We start from the raw sequence: 25591 nt of genomic DNA, 5'->3' as shown, positions 1-25591 counted from the left end.
TAATGAAAAAGCCCAAGAATGGTATTCGTGGAAGGACACCACGAAGGAAACCACTGCTCTCGCAAAAAAAACCCATTGCTGCACGTCTCAGTTTTGCAAAGGACCGCCTGGGTGTCCTACAACACTTCTGGGGCAAAGTTCTGTGGGCAGATGAGACAAAAGTTGAACTTTTTTGGCTGAAATGTACATTACTTTTTTGGGGGGGAAGAAAAAGGGCGCTGAACACAAACACCAAAACCTTGTCCCAACTGTGAAGCATGGTGAGAGGAATATCATGGTTTGGGTCAGCTTGCAAACGTTAAGGGAACAATGAATTCAAAATTGTATCAAGACGTTTTGCAGGAGAATGTCAGGGTAGCAGTCCGTCACGTGAAGCTTAATAGAAGTTGGATAATGCAACAAGACAATGATCTGAAAGATAAGAATAAATCAACAACAGAATGGTTTAAAAAGAAGAAAATTCATGTTTTGGAATGGTCGAGTCAAAGTCCTGAGATTAATCCTATAGAAATGTTGTGGAAGAACCTGAAGCAAGCTGTTCATGCAAGCAACAAACACGAGGAGGTCTGCAGATGCTGGAAATTCAAACAACAACACACACAAAATGCTGGTGGAACACAGCAGGCCAGGCAGCATCTATAGGGAAAAGCACTGTCGACGTTTCGGGCTGAGACCCTTCGTCAGGACTAACTGAAAGGAAAGATAGTAAGAGATCTGAAAGTAGTGGGGGGAGGGGGAAATGCAAAATGGTAGGAGAAGACCAGAGGGGGTGGGATGAAGCTAAGAGCTGGAAAGGTGATTGGCGAAAGTGATACAGAGCTGGAGAACGGAAAGGATCATGGCACGGGAGGCCTCAGGAGAAAGAAAGGGAGGGAGGGGGAAGCACCAGAGGGAGATGGAGAATGGGCAGAGAGAGAGAGAAAAAAAAACAACTAAATATATCAGGGATGGGGTAAGAAGGGGAGGAGGGGCATTAACGGAAGTTAGAGAAGTCAATGTTCATGCCATCAGGTTGGAGGCTACCCAGCCGGTATATAAGGTGTTGTTCCTCCAACCTGAGTGTGGATTCATTTTGACAGTAGAGGAGACATGGATAGACATATCAGAATGGGAATGGGACATGGAATTAAAATGTGTGGCCACTGGAAGATCCTGCTTTCTCTGGCAGACCGAGCGTAGGTGTTCAGCGAAACGGTCTCCCAGTCTGCGTCGGGTCTCACCAATATATAAAAGGCCACACTGGGAGCACCAGACGCAGTATACCACACCAGCCGACTCACAGGTGAAGTGTCGCCTCACCTGGAAGGACTGTCTGGGTCCCTGAATGGTGGTGAGGGAGGAAGTGTAAGGGCAGGTGTAGCACTTGTTCTGCTTACAAGGATAAGTGCCAGGAGGGAGATCGGTGGGAAGGGATGGGGGGGGCGAGTAGACAAGGGAGTCGCGTAGGGAGCGATCCCTGTGGAAAGCAGAAAGAGGGGGGGAGGGAAAGATGTGCTTGGTAGTGGGATCCCGTTGGAGGTGGTGGAAGTTATGGAGAATTATACGTTGGACCTGGAGGCTGGTGGGGTGGTAGGTGAGGACAAGGGGAACCCTATCCCAAGGGGGTGGCGGGCGGATGGGGTGAGGGCAGATGTGCGGGAAATGGGAGAGATGCGTTTGAGAGCAGAGTTGATGGTGGAAGAAGGGAAGCCCCTTTGTTTAAAAAAGGAAGACATCTTCATCCTGGAATGAAAGGCCTCATCCTGAGAGCAGATGCGGCAGAGACGGAGGAATTGTGAGAAGGGGATAGCCTTTTTGCAAGAGATGGTGGGAAGAGGAATAGTCCAGGTAGCTGTGAGAGTCTGTAGGCTTATAGTAGATATCAGTAGATAAGCTGTCTCCAGAGATGGAGACAGAAAGATCAAGAAAGGGGAGGGAGGTGTCAGAAATGGACCAGGTAAATTTGAGGGCAGGGTAAAAGTTGGAGGCAAAGTTAATGAAGTCAACGAGCTCAGCATGCCTGTCTTTTTGTTGGCTTTGTGGAACAGTCCATGTTCCAAGTCTATACGGGTATCCGTCCCCGCTTTTCCTTCGCTACATCGACGACTGCATTGGCGCTGCCTCCTGCACGCATGCTGAGCTCGTGGAACAAGTGCTACACCTGCCCTTACACTTCCTCCCTCACCACCATTCAGGGCCCCAGACAGTCCTTCCAGGTGAGGCGACACTTCACCTGTGAGTCGGCTGGTGTGGTATACTGCGTCCGGTGCTCCCAGTGTGGCCTTTTATATATTGGTGAGACCCGATGCAGACTGGGAGACCGTTTCGCTGAACACCTACGCTCGGTCCGCCAGAGAAAGCAGGATCTCCCAGTGGCCACACATTTTAATTCTACGTCCCATTCCCATTCTGATATGTCTATCCATGTCTCCTCTACTGTCAAAATGAATCCAAACTCAGATTGGAGGAACAACACATTATATACCAGCTGGGTAGCCTCCAACCTAATGGCATGAACATTGACTTCTCTAACTTCCGTTAATGCCCTTCCTCCCCTTCTTACCCCAGCTTTGACATATTTAGTTGTTTGGTTTTTTTTCTCTCTCTGTGCCCATCACCCTGCCTGCTCTCCATCTCTCTCTGGTGCTTCCTTCCCCCCACACCCCTTTCTCCTGAGACCTCCCATCCCATGATCCTTTCCCTTCGCCAGCTCTGTATCACTTTCGCCAATCACCTTTCCAGCTCTCAACTTCACCCCACCCCCTCCGGTCTTCTCCTATCATTTCGCATTTCCCCCTCCCCCCCCCCCACTACTTTAAAAACTCTTATTATCTTTCCTTTCAGTTAGTCCTGATGAAGGGTCTCGGCCCAAAACATCGACAGTGCTTCTCCTTATAGATGCTGCCTAGCCTGCTGTGTTCCACCAGCATTTTGTGTGTGTTGTTCATGCAAGGAAGCCCACCAACATCCTGGAGTGAGGCATTTTTGTAAGGACAAATGGCTTAAAATTCCTCCAAGTCGATGTTCAGGACTAATCAACAGTTACAGAAATGTTTCGTTGAAGTTATTGCTGTAAAAGGGAGTCATACTGAAAGCTATATACTATTTACTGAAAGCAAAGGTTCAGACTCTTTCTCCAACAAACCAATGTAATAATTGATCACCTTTCTCAATAAATAAATGAACAAGTATAATTTTTGTGCTGTTTCTTTAATTGGGTTCTCCTTATATAGTTTAGGACTCGCGTGAAGATCTGATCACATTTTGGGTCATATTTATGCAGAAGTAAAGAAAATTCTACAGGGTTCACAAACTTTCTAGCACCACTGTATGTGAGGTGCAGGTACAATGGAACAATTGCTTGCAACGTAACGGAACATAGATTCAGACCACACAGAACAGAAATATACATGAATTATTACCAGATAGCTGGTGGTGGGCGGGAGATGGTGGGAGACTTTTTTGTACTAAGAGTCTTGTTTTGTATTATCTGTGAGAAGTCCATGTTTGTGCAAAAGCTGGTAGATAGTGTTCCATTGCTGAGGTAGCTTTAGAGTTTCGAAGTCAATTCACAAACGGGCTTCTGCCATTTGGCAGTAGATATTCAGCCAAGGCAGTCACAAAATATATAATTGCATAAGGGGGTCAAGAATCAGATTATTCAAATGTCTGTACCCTTGTAGATTTTAGTTAATTATTTTATGTAAACTTATTTTGCACTAATTTAATCCAACTATTTTAAAACACTAAGTGCATAGATATTTACCTTAATTTTCTATATTATCATTGCATTGTATTGCTGCCGCAAAGTTAACAAATTTCACGACATATGCCAGTGGTATTAACCTGATTGTGACTATGTAAGTTCTAGTAATCTACAGGTCCATAGATGAAGCTATTTTGACGCTGCACAAAATCAGATACTGTTGGTGGGAGGGAATTGAAATTTAATTTCACTCCTGCATTTTAGTTTAATTTGTGGCATAAATACATATTATTTGTTGATTTGTTTGTGGTAATATTACTTTGTGTTTGTGAGTTATGTGCATTTTCCAGGGAAAGTTTGTTGTTGTAAATGTATATGGTTGAAATGCCAATAAACTTGAACTAGAGATATGTGTCTTCAAGTTCATCAATGGTCAGAATTGTAGTTATTTTGGTGTCATGCCTTTTGTCAGTAGCTCTATACAGATCTGTTAATGATGCCCTCTTTTGAGGGTTGACCTCACTAATTCCTGTGCCTAGCAAGCAAATGGGAAATGTAATAACCCATTTCTGAATGAATTCCTCAAACTTGATTGAAAGATTAAGGTCAGGTAAAGTGGGATTTTCATCCTTTATTTTACCTTTTTATATCTAGTACTTTAACAAATTTAGTTTTAAAATGCTTTAATTCTTATAAGGTTCAAATCGATTTGTAACTTTTGCAAATGTCCACATATCAGACATTTAAATACTGTCCAAAGCCTTTCAACAGCAGCAGGCATTCACTCACCAGCACCGTGCCACAAAGAAAGTGTCACCTGCAAAACCTTCTGTGTTTTATCGTTCCAGTGACTTCTGCAATGTACCGTGGTCTCACAGCAGAACGATGGAATGCTATACAAGTCAGATTGTAGCATTCTTGGGCTTCTGCGCTGTGCCAAGCTAAGGGCCAGGTGCTCTGCATCCGCCCTCTCAGATTTGCACCAGTCACGAAACCGGGGGCAGTTGAAAAAGTGTTTGAAAGCCAGCTGATTTTTATTTTATAATTTAACACTAAATTTTGAAAGTTGAACATGCTTTTAAAAAGCTTGGTATTTAAACTTATTGAAGCACTGGAAGAGGCTTTCTGTCAGAACACCAGGAGCCTCAGTTTCCACTGTTTACAGCTGAATTGTTATTTGAGGATTGCTCTTATTCACAGAAGGATTGCAGTATTAAGATTGGCAGAGCTTGAGAAACACCAGCTGCAGGAAGCAAGCATAAGGTGTGACTCAAATGAATATAGGTATGACTCATTGGATTGAAACGTATGTGGTTGAATGAACCACAGATGGTCTTAAAACCATTACTGTAATACTACTTTCTTTCCACCTTCTTATCAACTCCCCTCTGAATGCATCATTGATCTATGCATCAGAATTCAAAGTAAGCTTATTCTTCAAGTATGTATACGTCAGCATATCTTGTAGACATTCACGGTCAAACAGAAGCAATACAAAAGAATCAATGAAAAACTACAAAGGCTGACAAACAACCAATGTGCAAAAGAAGACAGCTGTGCAGATTTAAAAAAACAGTAAATAAATATGAGAAGGCAACACGAGTGAATCTGCAGATGCTGGAAATAAATAGAAACACAAAAAGCTGGCAGAACTCAGCAGGCCAGACAGCATCTAAGGGAGGAGGTTGTGACGACGTTTCGGGCCGAAACCCTTCATCAGGAGTGAAGTAACATGGGATGGTCGAAGGGGGATAAGAAGTGGGGGGAGGGAGGAAGTAGAGAGCTGGGAAGTGATAGGCTGGAGGGAAATGGGCTAGGGGGAAGGTGGAGAATTATGGGAAATAAAAGAGAAAGAAAGGTAGGGCTGGGGGGGAGATTATAGTGAGGGGGGGAAAGAGAACCAGACTAAAATTATAGATAGGGATGGATGGGGTAAGGGAGAAATATGAGAACATGAGTTGTAGAGTGCATGGGTTGTGGAATCAGTTCAGAGATGAGAAGAGTGAAGTTATCCATGCTGGTTTATGAGCCTGATGGCTGAAGGGTAATAACTGTTCCTGAATCTGGTAGTGTAGAGCCTAAGGCTCTTGCACAGCCTAACGGATGGCAGCAGTGAGAAGAGAGCACGGCCTGGAAGGTGGGGTCCTTGACGGTGTATGCTGCTGCTTTTGTTGTGAAACACTGCTTGTAGATGTGCTCCGTAGCGGAGAGCTGTGCTGAACTGGGGTGGCATCCAACACTTTTTTTTTGTAAGCTTTTCTGTTCTTAGGCATTGATGCTTCTGATCTGCACAAGCAGTGAGGAAAGTAGAGGTGCTCCTGAGCTTTATTTGTGCTGGCACTTGCATGTAGGTCCCAGAATGGATATTCTCATAAGAGAACACCCAAAAATTTTAAGTAACTGACCCTCTCCACCTCCAATCCCCTAATGAGGGATGGCTCATGTCTTATTCCTCCTGTAGTCAATAACCAGGTCTTTGGTTTTGCTGATGTTGAGAGAAAGGCACCGTATTGTTGTGGCACCATTCAACTAAATGTTCCTTCTTATTGTATATTCCGATCCGTCGCCACATTTCATTTGGTTAAAGACAGTGGCATCACCAGCAAACTTAAATGTGGCATTGGAGCTGTACTAAGCCACATGCTCACATCTAAAGTGAATAAAGCAGGAGCTAAGCACACATCCGTGTGGTGAGTCTGTTGATGTTGAGTGTGGAGAAGGTGTTGCCAATCTGTACTGACTGGGGTCTGCAAGTAAAGAAATCGAGGATCCAGTTGAACTGGGAGGTCCCAAGGCCCGGGTCTTGGAGCTTAGTGGTTAGTTCTGAGGGGGTGCTAGGTGATGAATGCTGAGTTGTAGTCAATGAAGAGTATCCTGATGTATGCATCTTCACTGTCCAGGTGTTCCTGAGCTGAATGTAGAGCCAAGGAAATGGCATCTGCCGTTAATCTGTTGTGATGGTAGGCCAACTGAAGCGGATCCAAGTAATTCCTTGGGCAGAAGCTGATGCACTTCATGAACAATCTCTCGAAGCACTTTATGACACTGGATATGTGCTACTGGGTGATGGTCGTTGAGTCAGGTTACCACATTCTTCTTGTGCACCAGTATGATTGAAGCCTGCCTGATACAGGTGGGGTACCTCAGACTGGTGAAGTGAGCAATTAAACCCTCTAGCCAGTCTTCGGTAGGCAGCTAGGTATGCTGTCTAGGCCAGGTACTTTCTGTGGATTTGCCCTCCTGAAGGATGTTCTTAGAGACTGAGATCACAGCGTTGTCAGGGACTGGGAGTTTGTGAAGGTACCTCCATGTTCTATTGATCAAAGCAAGTATAAAAGGCATTGAACTTATAACCATATAACAATTACAGCATGGAAACAGGCCATCTTGGCCCTTCTAGTCTGTGCCGAACGCTTACTCTCACCTAGTCCCACCGACCTGCACTCAGCCCATAACCCTCCATTCCTTTCCTGTCCATATACCTATCCAATTTTACTTTAAATGACAATATCGAACCTGCCTCTACCACTTCTACTGGAAGCTCGTTCCACAAAGCTACCACTCTGAGTAAAGAAGTTCCCCCTCGTGTTACCCCTAAACTTTTGCCCCTTAACTCACAACTCAAGTCCCCTTGTTTGAATCTCTCCTACTCTCAATGGAGATCTCCCCTACTCTCAACTCCCCCTATTCTTATCTGGAAACTTTTCTCATTTATGTAGCTTGAGTACATTTACTATCAAAGTACGTATACCTAGGGGTGGGCAATAAATGCTAGCTAAACACCCACATCCCGTAAATGAATAAATTTTTTTAAAAGTCCTGAACTGACTCTGTAGTTGTGGCCTGCAGCCTGAGATAATACTCTTGCAGGCAGTCACAGAACAAAGGAACACATAGCATCCACTATACCCCACACCACAAAGACAGTTAAACATTCAATGTATGGGGGGACGGGAGAAAAACAAATCAAGTGAACAGTAAAAATAAACAAATAATACACAGAGCATGAATTGCAGAGTCAGCAAAAGTGAGTCCACAGCCACAGAGCTGGTTCAGTTCAGTGCTGGGACGAGTGCTGATGACTGACTGCAGGGTCAATTCAGTGCTTTAGGTGAGTAAAGCCTCACTGGCTGAACAACAGTTCGTCCCTTTCCCTCAGCTTTGACACCTTAATCTTTTTAATCTGGCTTGGCGCTTAAATCAGCTGAACATTGATTTGTGTTTTGCTGTGGGGGCCCAGGCCTCACCGCATCAATCCTGCCCCAATTCTGCTCTAGCAGTGGCCACTGCCGCCATATCTGTATTCTGAAATTCCGGTTTTCTGGATCCTTCAGGATACTGCAGAAATGCTAGGTTGTACGGACAGTCTGAAAGCACAGCCTCCGAAGGGAAATTGCAGGCTGCAGATCGCAGTGACGATCATCCATAAAGATATATTTAGTAGAATAGTTAGCAGTTTTGTTAGCTGCCCGCAAAGAGCTTGTTTTTGCTTGAATCACAGAAGGATGGTCGGCAGCACTGGGGGCCATGACCTCTTACAAAGCAAACCTTTATCTCAGGGCCACTTTCAGGAGCCAAATAACCTGTCATCAGAAATTGGAGCACCTGAAGGAAACTTGCACGACCACCAAGATTATATTCAGTATTCTCCAAGTGAATGTGACATGGGAGCTCAGGATTGAACTTGGGTTGCTGGAGCTGTGGGGCAGGTAGACTGTTAGCCGTGGCATCCCAATACGGGCTGTGACCTTTTCTTGTTTTGCTCTTGTATTTTAACACCATCTGGTTTTATTATTGAGTAATTTTTTTTGGAGTGAGGGTGTGGATTTCCTCATGACAAAAATGATGCACTAACTTTGTGTTGTCGTTACAGTAACAGCCATGTTGGACATTAGGTGACCTCACTACATTTGGAGCAATGCTTGATGGGCTCATCAAGGCAGAAGTAAGAGCAGGTAGGTATCGGATACAGTATTACAGTTTAACAACTTAAGACCCTTTAAGGATTTTTAATGCATTTTGGATAGTTTGAATGGCTGAAGAGTACAGATTTGTTAAAGTGAGCATTTCCAAACTGATTTGAGCATATTACTTCATTGGAAACAAGCAATGAATATTAATTTCGAAGTCCTATCAATGAAATAAATTGCAGGGAAAGGTAAGGTAGTTAAAGTTGCTGAGAACGAGCCTTGGCTGATGATCCAGTAACAACAGTTCAGACTCCACCTCTGGTAGATCGAATTCAGTTAAGTCTGTGAATTAGAATTAAAACTGTTTGTACCAATAATGGTGATTACTGGCTTATCATTTCAAAAGTAATGAATAGTTCATCAGCAACTTGATAGGAAATCTGCCTTTACTCCACAATACGATGTATGTGTATCCCCCATCATGGGTACTAGCATCCAGGTCACCTTCAAAAGGCAATGGTTCAAAGCCAGCATCCATCGTTAAGGACCCTCTCCACTTAGGACAAGCCCTCTTCTCATTGCTACCAACCAGGAGCCTGAAGGTTTACTCTGTTTTATGAACAGCTTCTTCCCCTCCACCATCAGATTTCTGAGTGGACAATGAGCCCACCAACAATGCCTCAGTAATTTTTTGCTCTTTTTGTACTACTTAGTACATATGAAAAATAAATTTAATTGAGTGTAATTTATAGTTTCTAATACACATTGCGATGTACTTCTGCCTCAAAACTACAAATTTAATGACACATGCCAGTGACGTTAAACCTGATTCTGATAATATAAAATAGATAATGGATTTATGACTCTGGATCCAGTGCTATATGCTTGGCTCTTGACTGCTCTCTGAAATGGCCTAGCAGACCACTCATTTCAAGACTGCTTGAGAGTGCTCATTAACTGTTGCCTGTATGCAATGAATAATTTTTTTTTAATATGTTGGATCAAGTAATGGGTCCAAAATGATTCAGATAGTTAACTTCTTTTTCAGGTTCAAGGTATTGGTTAATTCAAGCTTCAACTTGCACATTAATGATATAGTTTCTGTTTTAATTTCCTTTGTTAAATAGGATGAAAAAAGAAGACGGTATCCAATCAAAAAAGAGAAGTGTTGTTTTAAACAGCTTGACGCTGTTTCAAGTTTTGGGCCTCCTTTATTTTCTTCATCCTGGTAAATATTTTGTATCAAGTTTAAAGTATCAAAATATTTTTGTTTGTGTGTTCACTGCATTGCATGGTTATTGTATTCCTGATACGTATTTAAATATTTATCCTTTGATTCTTTTAAGGTGTATTACTTACAAAAATACAGTGTTTATTTTGTGTTAAGTTTTTACTTCAAAATCATAAATTTATAAATATTTGAAAATGATTTCAACTTGTGTTCTAGAAATGCCTTCCCGGTTCTTGGCTTGGTGCTGATCGTAAATCTGGCTTTGATCCATTTAAGTAATCTGCCCTGAAATATAGATGGATATTTGTACTGTCAATGGTGTTGCCACCTTGGATGAATTGACTTAACATTAGGGGTAGGAAATACTCTGAAGTTCACTATTCAGGAAGTGGCAAATGATAGACTTGAGTCGAATTGGTGTTTTGATACATGTTCAGTTTTTTTTTTCTTTTTTTAAAAACTTTTTTATTGTGTTTTCAAATAGTTACAGAATAAAAGTGTGTGAAAAAGAAAATATGTGTTACCCATCCCCCCTCCCCTTAACCCCTCCCCCCTAACATCCCTATTGAAAAAAAGAAGAAAGAAAGAAAGAAAGGAAGGAAGGAAAAAAATGGAATGCCTGGATATTGGAAGATCCCCACATGCTCCATGGAGTTCGTAATAGCTTTAGTATATATATTTATTTCTTTCCCCAAGTAACCAATTATTTCATCTTCGGAGCACCTATATATTTAATCCTATCTTTTGTAAATAAGGGCGCCAAATTTTCAAAAATGTTTCATATTTATCTCTTAAATTATAAGTAATTTTTTTCAAGTGGAATACAGCCATAAATTTCTTTCTTCCAACGATCTATACTTAAATATGTATCCGATTTCCAAGTAACTGCAATAGCTTTTTTGGCTACTGCCAATGCAATTTTTATAAATTATTTCTGATATTTATTCAATTTGGATATCGGTTTTATCCCTTCAATATCACCTAGTAAAAGTAATATTGGATTATGTGGAAGTTGTATTCCAATAATTTGTTCCAATAAAACTCTTAAATTTGTCCAAAAAGGTTGAATTTTAGAACAAGACCAAGTAGAATGTAAAAAAGTACCAATTTCTTGGTTACATCGGAAACACTGATCAGATAAATTTGGGTTTAATTTATTTATTTTTTGTGGTGTAATATATAGTTGATGTAAAAAATGGTATTGCACTAATCTTAATCGGACGTTTATTGTATTTGTCATACTCTCAAGACATAGTCTTGACCAATTTTAATATTCAAATCACTTTCCCATTTTTGTCTTGACTTATGGACTCCTTGTTTAATTGCCTGTTTTTGAATCAAATTATACATACAAGAGATAAATTTTTTAATCTTTCCTTTTTGAATTAAAGTTTCTATTTCATTGGATTTCGGTAATAACATTGTTTGACCTAACTTTTCTCTTAAATAAGCCCTTAGTTGAAAGTAACAAAAAAGAGTATTGTTTGATACTTTATATTTATTCTTTAATTGATCGAATGACATTAATATACCTCCTTCAAAACAATCTCCTATATATCTAATCCCTTTTTGAAACCAATTATATAAAAGTTGATTATCCATTGTAAAAGGAATAAGTCTATTTTGAATTAAAGATCTCTTTGCTAATAAGGATTTCTTTGTCTCATCGTCAACATTTATCTTATTCCATAAATCAATCAAATGTTTTAATATAGGAGATTCTTTCTTTTCCGGTATCCATTTAGATTCCCATTTAAATATATAAAGTCTTCTGGTATGTTTTCTCCTATTTTATCTAGTTCTATTCTAATCCATGCCGGTTTATCTTTCTCAAAAAAAGATGCAATAAATCTAAGTTGATTTGCTTTATAATAATTCTTAAAATTTGGAAGTTGTAACCCTCCTAGCTCAAATTTCCATGTCAATTTTTCCAACGATATTCTTGACATCTTACCTTTCCAAAGAAACTTCCTCACATATTTATTCAGTTCTTGAAAAAACTTCTGGGGTAATTGTATTGGTAGTGATTGAAATAAGTATTGTAATCTAGGGAATATATTCATTTTTATGGTGTTTACCTACTAATGTTATTGGTAATACCATCCATTTATCAAGATCTTCTTGAATTTTTTTCAATAGTGGTAAATAATTTAATTTGTATAAGTTCTTTATGTCATTATCAACTCTTATACCTAAATATTTTATACCATTTGCCGGCCATCTAAATTGGGTTATTAATTGACATTGATTATAATCTCCTTTAGTAAGAGGTAAAATTTCACTTTTATCCCAATTTATTTTATAACCTGATATTTTCCCATATTCTTCTAATCTATAGGATAATTTACGCAACGAGTGCAATGGGTTTGTTAGATAAAGCAGAACATCATCAGCAAATAAGTTAATCTTGTATTCTTCCTGATTAACTCTGAAACCCTTAATATCTGGGTCCATTCTAATCAATTCAGCTAATGGCTCTATCGCCAACACAAATAAAGCAGGTGACAATGGACAACCTTGCCTAGTTGACCTTGTTAACTGAAATGGTGTTGAAATTTGACCATTTGTCACTACTTTAGCTTTGGGATTAGTATTTAAGGTTTTAATCCATTTTATAAAAGATACTCCTAATCCATATTTTTCCAATACCTTAAATAAAAAGTCTCATTCCAATCTATCAAATGCTTTTTCTGCATCTAAAGCATCTGCCACGCTCATTTCCTCCCTCTTCTGCGCTAAATGAATTATACAAAATAAGCTAGTTACATTATCTGCCGATTGTCTATTTTTAATAAATCCTGTTTGATCCATATGTACTAATTTTGGTAAGCATTTAGATAATCTATTAGATAAGATTTTTGCTATTATTTTATAATCAGTGTTTAATAAAGAAATAGGTCTATATGATGTTGGCTTTAAAAGATCTCTATCTTTTTTTGGCAATACTATTAAAATAGCTGTCGAAAAAGATTCTGGAAGTTTATGCGTTCTTTCCGCTTGGTGTATTAACTCCATAAAAGGAGGAATTAATAAATCTTTAAACTTTTTATAGAATTCAGGTGGAAAACCATCTTCTCCTGGAGATTTATTACTTTGAAATGATCCCAGGGCTTCTTCGACCTCTTTCAATGTAAAAGGCATATCTAATCCCTTCTGTTCTTCCGTATTTAATTTTGGAAGAGTTATTTGTGATAAAAACCTTTCTATCTTGACATTGTCATTTTGTGATTCTGATTTATACAACTCAGAATAAAAATTCTTAAAAGCTTCATTAATTTCTAAAGGTTTATAAGTAATTTTATTTACTCTTGTTCGAATTGCATTTATTGTTTTAGAAGTCTGGTCTGTTTTTAACTGCCATGCAAGAACCTTATGTGATCTTTCACCTAGTTCATAATATCTTTGTTTAGTTCTCATAATTGCTTTTTCTGTTCGATATGTTTGGAGTGTATTATATTGTAACTTCTTGTTAAGTTGTCTTTGTTTTTCTTCTGTCATATTTCTTTGGGATTCTTTTTCTAATTTTGTAATCTCTTTTTCCAATTGATCTATTTCTATCATATATTCCTTCTTAATTTTAGAAGTATAACTTATTATCTGACCTCTCAAGTATGCCTTCATTGCTTCCCACACTATAAATTTATCATCAACTGAATGTGAATTTACATCTAAAAAGAACTGAATCTGTTTTTTCATAAAATCACAAAAATCTTGACGTTTTAATAATATTGAATTAAATCTCCACCTATAAATTGATTCCTCTTTATCTATCATTATCATTGTCATTATTAAAGGAGAATGATCTGACAATATTCTTGCTTTATATTCCACATTTTTCACTCTATCTTGAATATTCGTTGATAATAGGAAAAAATCTATCCTTGAATATGTTTTATGTCTATTTGAATAAAATGAATAATCTCTTTCTTTTGATTAATTCTTCTCCATATATCAATCAAATTTAAGTCTTTCATCAATGATAGTTAATTTTACTGCTTTTGATTTTGTAACAACCTTTGTTGATCTATCTAAAACTGGATCTAGACAAAAATTAAAATATCCACCTATTAATATTTTATCGTGCGTTAGCCAAATTCAAAAAGACCTCCTGTATGAATTTTACATCATTTTCATTTGGTGCATAAATGTTCATAAGGGTCCATAGTTCTGAAAAAATTTGACAGTGTATAATTAGATATCTCCCCGCTGAATCAATTAATACGTTTTGTATTTTAATTGGTAAATTTTTGTTAACCAAAATTGCAACTCCTCTCGCCTTTGAATTAAATAAAGCTGTTAAATAAAGCTGCAATAACATTTCCAACCCAGTCTCTTTTTAATTTCTGATGTTCTATGTCTGTTAAATGAGTTTCTTGTAAAAAAAAAGCTATATCTGTTTTCATTTTTTTAATACATATTAAAATTCTTTTTCTTTTTACTGGCCCATTAAGCCCATTAACATTAAAACTTAAAAAATTCAGTAGATTAGTCATTATTTTTTTTAAATTATGTTACTCCAATCTATAATAATACCTAATCTTTCAACTTTCGTGGTATCCTGGGAAATCTTCATAAAAATCTCCATGTTGCTATATGTGTCCCCACCAATCATCCAGGCAAAAAGATAGAAGTAAAATAGAATATAAAGAAAAAAACAAAATACCCCCCTACTAATGTTGTGGAAAAAAAACACAACATTACCCCCCTCTGTTGTACGGGTCATGGCAATCGCCATGATTACACACGTGAATCCCGCAGTAACCGATCCAAAGCTCCCCAGCCCCCCCGCAACATAAAAAAGTATATGTATAAGAAGAAAAAAAAATACTATTCTCATTTAGTATTTCTAAAATTTTGCTTTTCTCTTCTATAATATCCATAAATGTCCATCACTTCTGTTCGTTGACTCTATCTTCATCTTTAATCCATTACGTTTGGAAGCCTCTATGTGTAATTAGCTAATAGATGAAAGTTTTTGTACGAACTCCTCCGCTTTTCGATAATCGGGAAAAAAATTTTTTCCCTCCTCCAAAAAAATTATCAATGTTGCTGGATGACGCATTGTAAATTTATAACCCTTTTCCCATAAGGCTTTTTTCGCTGGGTTAAATTCCTTCTTTCTCTTCAAAAGGTTGTAACTTATATCAGGATAAAAAAGAACTGGTTTCCCTTCTATCATCAATGGCCCATTTCTATTTTTGGCACTTTGGGCAGCCGCCTTCAGGATCTTTTCTTTGTCTTGGTATCTTAAGCATTTTATCAAAATTGATCGTGGGTTTTGATCAGCTTGAGGTCTTGACCTTAAGGATCTATGAGCCCTTTCAATCTCGATTGGAATTTCTCTTTCCATTTCCAATTTTTCAGGTATCCATTTTTGAAAAAAATTTATTGGATCTTCTCCTTCTATATCTTCTTTAAGTCCAACAATTTTAATATTATTTCGTCTACTAAAATTTTCAAGCTTATCAATTTTTTCCATAAATTGTTTTCTTTCTGATATCCAAGCAGTATTTTCATTTTCCATTTTGTCCATTCTTTCAACCATGTCTTCCATTTTAGTTTCCAAGTCTATAATTCTCTTTTCCATTTTTTCCTGTCTCTTTGTCATTTTATCAAGCATAATCTCCATATTTGTCATTTTTTTTTAGTACTTTTTGATTACTTTTAATTACTTTTAATGTGTCTAATTTACGCATTATTTGCCTCAAAGTCTTTTCTATATTTCCAGAAGAACTTTTATCTCCCTCTTCGTCTGATCTTTCCGGAAAATCTGACTCTCCCTCCGATTCGCTATCACTTTCAGTTGCAGTGGTAACTGGGCTTTGTAGTTCTTGTTGCTCCCGTTTGCGCATGCTCCATCCTTCGCGTTTGCGCAGTTCACGTTGGTCTTTTCCTTTAGAAATGGCCGATGTTGCCGCAGTTTCCTGTTCCGTATTGCCGGTGGTATAATGTACCTGAGACCGCAGTTCTTTGGTAGACGTGGGCCTTGTTCCTGTTCCAACTTGCGTAGTCTTCCCGGTATTAGTTTTCTTCATCTTCTTTCTTTGAGGCATAGCTTGACACAATCCGGAGTAGTTTATAAGTAACTTTTAGAAAGTATTGACTAACTTTTCTTCATTTAAACATTAATTTATTAACTTTTTACGGGAGAGCTGGGTTCCAGCGTCTCGATCCTACGTCATCACGTGACGTCCCCATGTTTTAAGTTGAAACCTGCAGAATTGGTGAAGAGCCATTGTAGGTGGTGGTGTTGAATCAATGGTGTTGAGGTTGAGAACTTCAGATTCGTATGAGCGAACATCAGTTGTAGCCCCTCCTGGTCCAACTATGTTAATGTCACAGTCAAGAAAGCTCACCAATGCCTTTACTTCCTCAGGAATCTAAAGACATTTTCCATGTCCTTATTGACACTTACTAATCTTTATTTATGTACCATGGAAAGCATCCTGTCTGTGTGCTTTTGGTATGGCAACTGCTCTGCATGTGACATTACGAAACTGGGGAGAATTATGTTCGCATCTCAGCACTTCACGGAAGCCAGTCTCTGCCCCCCCCCCCACCCACCCACATGGACTCTGTGGTCAGTGAAGCTAGCATGAGAAGATGGACTCTTGGCCTGACTATCTACTTCATCACCATCTTGCACCTGATTGCTTACCTGCACTGGACTTCCTCTGTAGTTCAGGCATTCTGGAAAGTTGGAGCAAGCTGAGATGTATAAATAGTATGTACAGCAGGACAGTCAATATCGCATAGAAATATAATTGTATCAGCATGAACTAGCTAGATGAAAATGGTGTTGGATGGAGAAAGATGAGAGGAATCCAGTTTTATTGGAGCGCAGTTTTTTAATTATTGGTATGTAATGGAATGCAATTAAATTAGAGTATTTATATTTGAGCAAATTAAATCCCCTTTCCTTGGGCATGCTCATAATGTTAAATTGAACGGATTTAGTCTACTGCTCTGGCCCTGCAATCTGAGATAAGTGTGGAGGAGAGAGCTGTTTGACTCTTCTGCTTTGCCATCCACGCCATTCTTCCCCATCCACCTCCATCCTTTTTCGCCTTCCTCAGGGGCAATTGACACCTCTTACTGGATTTGTCCTGCATCGGTGACTGGGACTGAGGTCACTGATATTGAAGCAGCCAGGGCTGAAATTGTTCACTATATTTGAGCATGTTATAACTTAGCACGTCCATGGCTGAGTATAGTTCTACTGACTACAGTAAGGCATAGCTCTTTGCTCAGTCAATGTACATACTGAAGGATTTTTGCTTTTCTTGTTTTAGTTACTGGTCTGCTAAATCCACCTCGCAGTTTATCAATTGTGTCAGAAAACTTCATCCATACCCTGACATGGGAACCGGGAGAAGATGCTCCACTGACCACACGCTACATAGTGGGATACTTCTCTTACAGGTTTGCATCTTTCAGTACGTTACTTCCCTCTCAAATCATAAATGTGGGAATCAGGTTTATGTGGGGGTGGAGGTTGTGAAGGAAAAGGCCTCAGCAAGGTCAGTGTAATGATAAAACACCTGTGCATAACAGCAAAATTGTTTTACTGACTGAGATTTATTTCTAAATTTTCCTCTTCATTTAATAAAAAAAGCTTCTTCCTGACTTTTTTAACAGTTTTGTATTATTAGCTATTTGATCTTGCTAACTTCACCAGCTTCACCATTCCTTTCCTGCTGTAATTTACTGCTGACCATCCTTGCTTGAAATTCCATATCTGATTTCTGTTGTCAAAATTCAGTTCCTGTCGCAGTATAAAAATATCTGTAACAAAGGTAATAATATCTCCAAAGTGTGTTATCTTGACCTTTTCAATCATCCTATAGTCAGTCAACCATAACCCCTCCATGTCTTTTAACCCCTTGTTTGCCTTGATAGCTTTCTCTCACCTGTTTCTATTATTTGTCTTGTAGCTACATCATCATTATTAGCTGCTTCTTTCTCTTGGCCTAGCCAGCTAATCCATATCTTCTAAGGAATGACTCTTAATCGTATTCCCTCCCACTGTGTGCTATTTAAAACAAAATCATCATTGACATGGTTATAAATTACACGAGTATGTTCAAGATACCCTGTCCCACTCTTCAATTTGCTCTGTTATCCAACTGCTTATCCAGTATGAAATGTGGATGAAATTTATTTTTTGCTTTAAACAAATAATTCCAGTTTTAAGGATAACATAGTCATTGTCCAGATCATGTTCCAGTTGTTATACCTGCCTTTAGTTTTCACCTTGGTTGTTTTTGAAGTTGAAGCGGGCAGATCATCAATCAGTGACCAGTGGTTTTCTGCAAGGATCTGTTCTGGAACCCTTGCTCTTTGTATTTTAATAAATGACTTGTATGAGGAAATGGACAGGTGTGTTGGTATGTTTGCAGATGAGACTAAGGTTGGTGGTGTTGTGGATAGTGTAGAAGGTTGTCAGTGTGACTTTGACAGGACATACAACTCGGCAGAGAAGTGACAGATGAAGTTCAATCTTTAAAAAAATTGTTAAGTAACTTTGGAAAGTTAAACATGAAGGCAGAATACAAGGTTAATTGCAGAATTCTTAGTGTGGAGGAACAGGGGGACCTTGGTGTCTACGTCCATAGATCTCTCAGAGCTGCTATGCAAGTTGATAGGGTATGGTTTAAGGCAGCACATAGTTTGTTGGCCTTCATAAGTCAGGAGGTTGAGTTCAAGAGCCACAAGGAGTATTGTGTTCAATTCTTGTCACCTCATTGTACAAAGGATGTGAAAGCTTTAGAGCCCAGAGGAGATTTGCCAGGATGCTGTCTTAGGAGAAAAGATTGAGCAAGCTGGGGCTTTTCTCCTTAGAACAAAGGAGGATGAGAGCTAAATAAGATGATAAGAGATATAAATAGAGTTGACAGCCACCTTCTTTTTTCCAAGGTGGAACTGGCTAATACAAGAGGGCTTAATTTTAAGGTGATTTTTTTATGTGGTCTGACAGAGGTAGGTTTTTTTTTAAAAGAGTGGTGGGTGCATGGAATGTGCCGCCAGGGTGATGGTAAAGGCATATACTTCTGGGAGATTGAACAGAGTCTTAAATACATGGGTAAAATAAAAATGAAGAGCTATACAGCAGTGATGCATTAGATTGATTTTGGAGTAGGTGAAAAGGTTGGTACAATACTTTGAGGCAAAGCACCAGTGTTGTACTGTTCTGTGTTCCATTTTGTATGTTTACAGCAAATCATTCTTTAATATCTTCCCTAAGGACTTGTTATTTAATGTATACTTGTGCAATACTTGTATAATATATTCCTGTGCAGGAAGGCACAGAGTCGACTGTACTTCCTTAGAAGGTTGGCGTCATTCAATGTCTGTAGTGAGATGCTGAAGATGTTCTATAGGTCAGTTGTGGAGAGCGCCCTCTTCTTTGTGGTGGCGTGTTGGGGAGTCAGCATTAAGAAGAGGGACGCCTCACGTCTTAATGAGCTGGTAAGGAAGGCGGGCTCTGTCGTGGGCAAAGTACTGGAGAGTATAACATCGGTAGCTGAGCGAAGGGCGCTGAGTAGGCTACGGTCAATTATGGAAAACCCTGAACATCCTCTACATAGCACCATCCAGAGACAGAGAAGCAGTTTCAGCGACAGGTTACTATCGATGCAATGCTCCTCAGACAGGATGAAGAGGTCAATACTCCCCAATGCCATTAGGCTTTACAATTCTACCGCCAGGACTTAAGAACTTTTTAAAAGCTATTATTAATGCTTTTTGAGATAGTGATTTAGATGCATATCATATTTTTTTACTGAGTTAAGTATTGTATGTAATTAGTTTTGCTACAACAAGTGTATGGGACATTGGAAAAAAAGTTGAATTTCCCCATGGGGATGAATAAAGTATCTATCTATCTATCTATCTATCTACTCCCCAATGCCATTAGGCTTTACAATTCAACCGCCAGGAGTAAGATATGTTAAAGTGCCGGGGTTGATTGTATTTAATGTATCTAAGTAAACTACTTAAGAACTTTTTAAAAGCTATTATTAATGCTTTTTGAGAGCGTGATTTAGATGCATATCATATTTTTACTGAGTTAAGTATTGTATGTAATTAGTTTTGCTAAAACAGGTGTATGGGACATTGGAAATATGTTGAATTTCCCCATGGGGATGAATAAAGTATCTATCTATCTATCTACTTTATGTGCATTTTGTTGTAAGTTAATTCTTAACCGAAGTTTTGTGTTCGCATGTAGTCATTTGTAGCACGGTCAGTTTCTCTGACATGGGCTTGCAGCTGAGATATTCACGTAGTTTTCTTCAATTCCAAACAGCGCACCGCATCAGTTTTTCAATGCATGCATTCTGATCGTGAACCGAACCTGTGATCTAACAGATAGCTTTAGTGACGTCTATGGGAACTACTGGCCACGGGTTAAAGCAGTTACCAAAAATGATGAATCCAACTGGACTGATGTGGATCACTACTTTCAACCATATGAAGATAGTAAGCTGGCTAACCTTGTCTGTAATAGTTTTTCTTAACCATTTACCTTGCCTGTTTCATTGCTTTTAAACTTCATTATTTTTGGAAAAAACACAAAGTAATATAAATAATTACACTTGCCTATTCTGCTCTTCTACAACATCTTAAACTGATTTTTGTCTATTTAAGTATGTTCTTTCCAGTCCTTTGTTTATTTGGGGTGAAATGTTCAATGATTTTATAGATTGAATTGTAACTGATACCACCAGCCCTTAGTAATAATTGTTACACATTTTATTTGCCCTAAAATTTAACTAAATTTCAATGGTTTATTAGTTTAATGCACACTGAATTAAATTTTGATAGAAATCATGTTAAGTAAACTTTTGCTGTGTTTAATTCTAATACATCTATATTTTTGATACTAAATAGTACTATATACTATTTTTAGTCAAATGCAAGTGCTCAATCAAAATATTTTTTCTTGTTTAATTTGTTTTATTTTTCACCTACAGCACGCATACGACCACTTAATGTTGAGCTCATGGAATCCCTCGATGGAGATCTTAATGTGACTTTTGATATTCCAACACCCCCATCACTTATTGCACGCAACTTAAATGTTCAGTCATTCTTAGATATCTACATGGCATTAGACTATCACATTACCATATATAAAGATGGAAAGTTGGAAGAGGTAGGTTTTTTAAAAAAAAAATTCAAAATTCTCTATTTCTTATGATATGATAGGATAAAAGGTCTATTTTCATTTTGACTCTATAATTGTTTCCTCTTGGGATATTGCCATTCCATTGTCCACCTCCCCAAACCCGACCAAAATCGTTGCTGAAACCTGAGGAGCTTAATGTGATTCAGAAAAAGGGTCCATTCTGATTATTGCAATCTGATTGTTAAAAGTAGATTAAATTACTGTTTTGACATTTTTATAGGGTGCTTTTAATTTTAATTTAAAATATATTCAAAATTGTAGATTACCAGATCATACATTGTAAATGCAAGTTAATTTATTCCCAGACACAATTATTTATTTCATCAGCACTTCTCTCTGAATTTTGGATACGTTTCTCTTTTCCTTCTTCCCCCCCCCCCCCCACCTGAAATGTTATTGGAACATAAAGTTGTTCATTCCCTATCAAATTTAAACTAATGCAGCATCAAAGGTTCAAAGATCCAATTTAATGTCAGAGAAATGTATATAATATACATCCTGAAATGCTTTTTCTTTGCAACCATCCACAGAAACAGAGAAGTGCCCCCAAAGAATGAACGACAGATAAACGCAAGAACCCAAAGTCCCTCCCCCCCCCAGCTCCCCTCCCTCCCACACGCAAGCAGCAGTGAGCATCAGAGTTGACTGCTTTGGGCATTCTAACATTTTCAAAATTAAATATTTTACAGTTTTGAACAATTATTTCCGATCAGTCATGATTAGTGAGCAAGTTAAATGTTTGTCTCCTTGCTACATGGTTTACAACTTTGAGCCCAGTTTCTGATGCAGTGGTCATGTATAATATTTTTATTCAGATGCTGTAAAAATGGGTGCCTGAGTATCTAAGTATTTCACATTCTATATTTGCTAAAACCTCATCGTAGAAATGATTCAACCTCTAAATCAAAGATCATGCTTCCAAGGTAACTTTGAGGCATTTACTCTAGACTGGCACTGCAGTACCAATAGAACTGCTGTATCAGCTGACATTAGGCTAAAATGATAATGTGCTCTTTGAAAATGAATTATTCGTGGTATTGTTAAAAGGTTAGGAGAAGCTTTCAGAGCCCAAAATGTGAACTGTTTATTCCTTTCCATAGATGCAACCTGATTACTGAGTTCCTCTTGCATTTTGTACTGTTACTCCAGAAACCCTTTCAGCCTCTTTCTTAACAATAAATGTTTAAGGACTTGGAAAGGAAGTTATGAAGGGGTTTCACAATCTGTAAACCATCAGTATCACAATTTTTTGGTAATGCAAACATCCCATTGAATCTCATGTTGTAAGTGGAGGTGTGTTTATTATAGAGTACTGTTCTCTCCGCACTTTATCGGCAGTAAAACTGAACCCAACAGGAAAAGGGATCAGATTTGAGGATTGGAGTTCATTGGAGAAAGGTGATGTTGAAGGAGATCAGATGGGTAATGTGTTAAAATGCAGCAACCTTGTGGAAATGCAGTAAAAACCATGGGTTTTCGTTAAGGCATCAGCATAAGAGCTGGCTGAGCTACTGCAGCTCCCCACAATGAGCATGTTGGAGAAAATGCCTTGCAGATGGAGAGTGAGGCATCACTCCACTCTTGAGACATCTATTTACATGACCACCAATTAATGTGGTGACATCTATCCAAATCTTATTTCCCTGCAGTAATCAGTGATTTAAAAATATAATTAGCAATTTTGTTTTTTTTTCCCCTCACTTTATTTTTTTCCTCAAATTCCGAAAAGCAAACTTTATCAGTTTTGCTTTGGCATATTGATATGTGAATTCCGCAAGGATGGTTTTTCTGTAGCACAAAGTTCCATAATGCAGAGTTCATCTGTATAAAGGTTATGACTTGTCCCACTATCTTAATGTGGGGTCTGCCTATGAGGGGCCAAAGCCAGATGTTGTTCAGAAGAGGGAGCCAGTTGAGAAGTGGTGAACTATCTGATTATCTTTGGCACGAGTGTTGTCTTCTTCCTGTGAATGTTCTAGCCAAAGAGAGGTGCATTTCTCTTTTAGAAAAAGAAGCTAAGATGGATCTTTTGGAGAACCAACGAAGTTGGTGCTAGGGAAGCGATACTCAGATTGGTTGGGGATGGAACCATTCAAGGCCTGGGCTGGAAGAAGCTATGCCTTGGAGTGGTCTGCCATATTAAATATCGTAAAAGACTTCTGGATAATGTAACACAGTTACAAATAGTAGAACTTATGACATTGATCAGTATCAACAATTGCAAGTCAGATGAGAAGCATTCAAAAACAGGGCATTTTGAAAGAAGTGCAGAAATTGAAGAGCATGCTAAGTTCAGGAATTGTAAAGTGGAAGGGAGCTATGAGGAGAGTAGTAGCTAAATTCCTTTCAAAACCAGCTGATGATCCTTACCTGTTTAAAGTACCGGTAATAGATATATGTGGATAAAATTAAATGAGAAGATTAATTGAGTATTATACTTATTGAGATACACCACAGAATAGGCCCCTCTCGTCCTTTGAGCCATACTGGCCAACAACCCCTGTTTTAATCCTAGCCTAATCAAGGGACAATTTACAATGACCAATTAACCTACCAACCAGTACATCTTTGGACAGTGGGAGGAAACTGGAGCACCCGGAGGAAACCCACACAGTCACAGGGAAAATGTCCAACCTCCTTACATGCAGCGGCAGGAATGGATTCTGGATCACCTGTATAGTAAAGCAATTTGCTAACCCACTATGCTACTGTGCTGCCGTACACAGGTGAAATTAGTTTGTCAACAAATATTTCTATAATGAGTAAGCATTTTTGTTGTAAGTTTTAACTCAGTGGGGGAAAATAAAAATTCTACAGTGAGCACCATGAATTTGCTAAAAAAATTAGCATATGAGCAGAGCAAGGCATTGTATACAAGGTCTTCTAAATCTAGATGAATAAGGAAATATAACTCTGGTCTTTTTCTTTCTACAGAACAGAGATGTGTTGAAAACGACAAGTGAAATGCATGTCGAAGAAATATATGAAAAAGTGGAACCAAATACAGAGTACTGCATCACAATAAATGTATATTTCCTGAAAGAGGAAACTGATCCTTTGGAAAGGAAATGTATAATCACACAAAATGCAAAGAAAGATGAGGGTACGGAAGGTACAGTAGTACAAGCTGACAGCATGCCAACCAACACTACATTTCGAGTTGCCAAGTTGTAATTAAAAATAGTGTCAATTTCATTATTGGTTTTATCTGATTAGACACTATTGGGGGAAATTTGATATGTCTGGGCATAACCAAAGTATGTGCATGAAATTAGATTTTGAAGCCAATTTTAACCTCTCTTCCATCTCCAAATTAATTGATTTCAATGGAATGCCAGTTTGACATCCAGCCTAATTGCACCTGGATCTCAGTAGACAATAAAATGAGCCTAGGTGTAAAACCAGGCTTGTTCTGATTACATTAATTTCCATTGGGTGTGCCAGATTAGTACTGTTTAATGTGTTATAATATTGAAATAAACCAAGCACCCTGCAGTGAATTCCATTGGAACATGATTAATGTATCTCATGTAATAAGTATTTATCCTTCAGAGGAACTGCTCAAGTCCTGCTTTGTAAACGTAACCTGTTGTCTGCATTGGAAATGGTCCACATGTAACCTAAGATTACTGCACCTGGCCAAATCAAATGCCTTCCCATCTCTCTAAACCAAAGGCATTCAATTTCTGTTGAATGGTCTTGCAATCTTGTCCTAGTGATCAGTATCAATAATCAGTTCCTTAGACTTGTTGACATTCAGTGAGAGGTTGGTGTTGTGGCGCCATTCAGCCAGATTTTCAATCTCCCTCCTATATGCTGATTCACAATATAATCTGCAAATGGATTTGAAATGCATTTGCCACTAACTATATAGTGCAGAGAAACTTATTAAACTCTTATGTTTGCAAAGATTTGGCATGTCATTTGAAACTGACAAACATCTATAGATGTGTGGTGGAGACTATACTAACTGGTTGCATCACGGCCTGGTATAGAAGTGCCAATGTCCTCAAACTGAAAAACCTACTAGAAATAATGGATACAGCCCAGTCCATCGCAGTTAAAGCCCTCCCCACCATTGAACATATCTACATGCATTACTTTCACACATAAGCAGCATCCATCACCAAAACTCCCACTGTCCAATCTATGCTCTGTTCTCACTGCTGCCATCAGGAAGAATGTACAGGAGCCTCAGCACTAGGTTCAGGAACAGTTAATAACCCTCAGCCATCAGGCTCATGAACCAGAGGGATAACTTCACTCAATTTTACTCACCCCAACACTGATCTGTTCCCGCAACCTATTTACTCACTCGCAAGAACCCTTCATCTCATGTTCTTGATGTTTATTGCTTCTTTGTTATCACATTTTTTTTGTTTTTTACTTACTGTGGATGTTCACAAGAAAATGTATGTCAGGATTATATATGGTGACATATACTTTGATAATAAATGTAACTTTGAAGCAGCAGCAGATGGAATTTTGCTGGGTATTTCCTGTAGTAATGTTTAGTAATTGGTCTCCAGCAGCCACAATTCCTTCTTTGCGAAGCACAGTTACTTTCTACTTGC

General features: G+C 38.5%; 1 protein-coding gene across 2 annotated transcripts in view; it reads left to right on the top strand.

Annotated features, from left to right (window-relative positions):
* Positions 1 to 25591, top strand: part of LOC140727566 (uncharacterized) — a 40056-nt gene that overhangs the window by 1306 nt on the left and 13159 nt on the right. Inside the window, exons 2-7 of one of the 2 annotated variants that reach the window (XM_073045055.1) lie at positions 8559 to 8640; positions 9723 to 9823; positions 17119 to 17248; positions 20136 to 20308; positions 20803 to 20984; positions 23952 to 24120. In XM_073045055.1, coding sequence (XP_072901156.1) covers positions 9724 to 9823; positions 17119 to 17248; positions 20136 to 20308; positions 20803 to 20984; positions 23952 to 24120 — 754 coding nt within the window. In that variant the 5' untranslated portion in view covers positions 8559 to 8640; position 9723. Of the gene's footprint in view, positions 1 to 8558; positions 8641 to 9722; positions 9824 to 17118; positions 17249 to 20135; positions 20309 to 20802; positions 20985 to 23951; positions 24130 to 25591 lie in introns of both variants that reach the window. The other variant, XM_073045054.1, reaches the window with a different exon arrangement.

This window comes from Hemitrygon akajei, chromosome 5 (assembly GCF_048418815.1).
Source record: "Hemitrygon akajei chromosome 5, sHemAka1.3, whole genome shotgun sequence".
In the NCBI taxonomy this organism is placed as follows: domain Eukaryota; kingdom Metazoa; phylum Chordata; class Chondrichthyes; order Myliobatiformes; family Dasyatidae; genus Hemitrygon; species Hemitrygon akajei.
The sequence above is the reverse complement of the archived record's forward strand: the minus strand, read 5'-3'. Positions and strand labels throughout refer to the sequence as shown.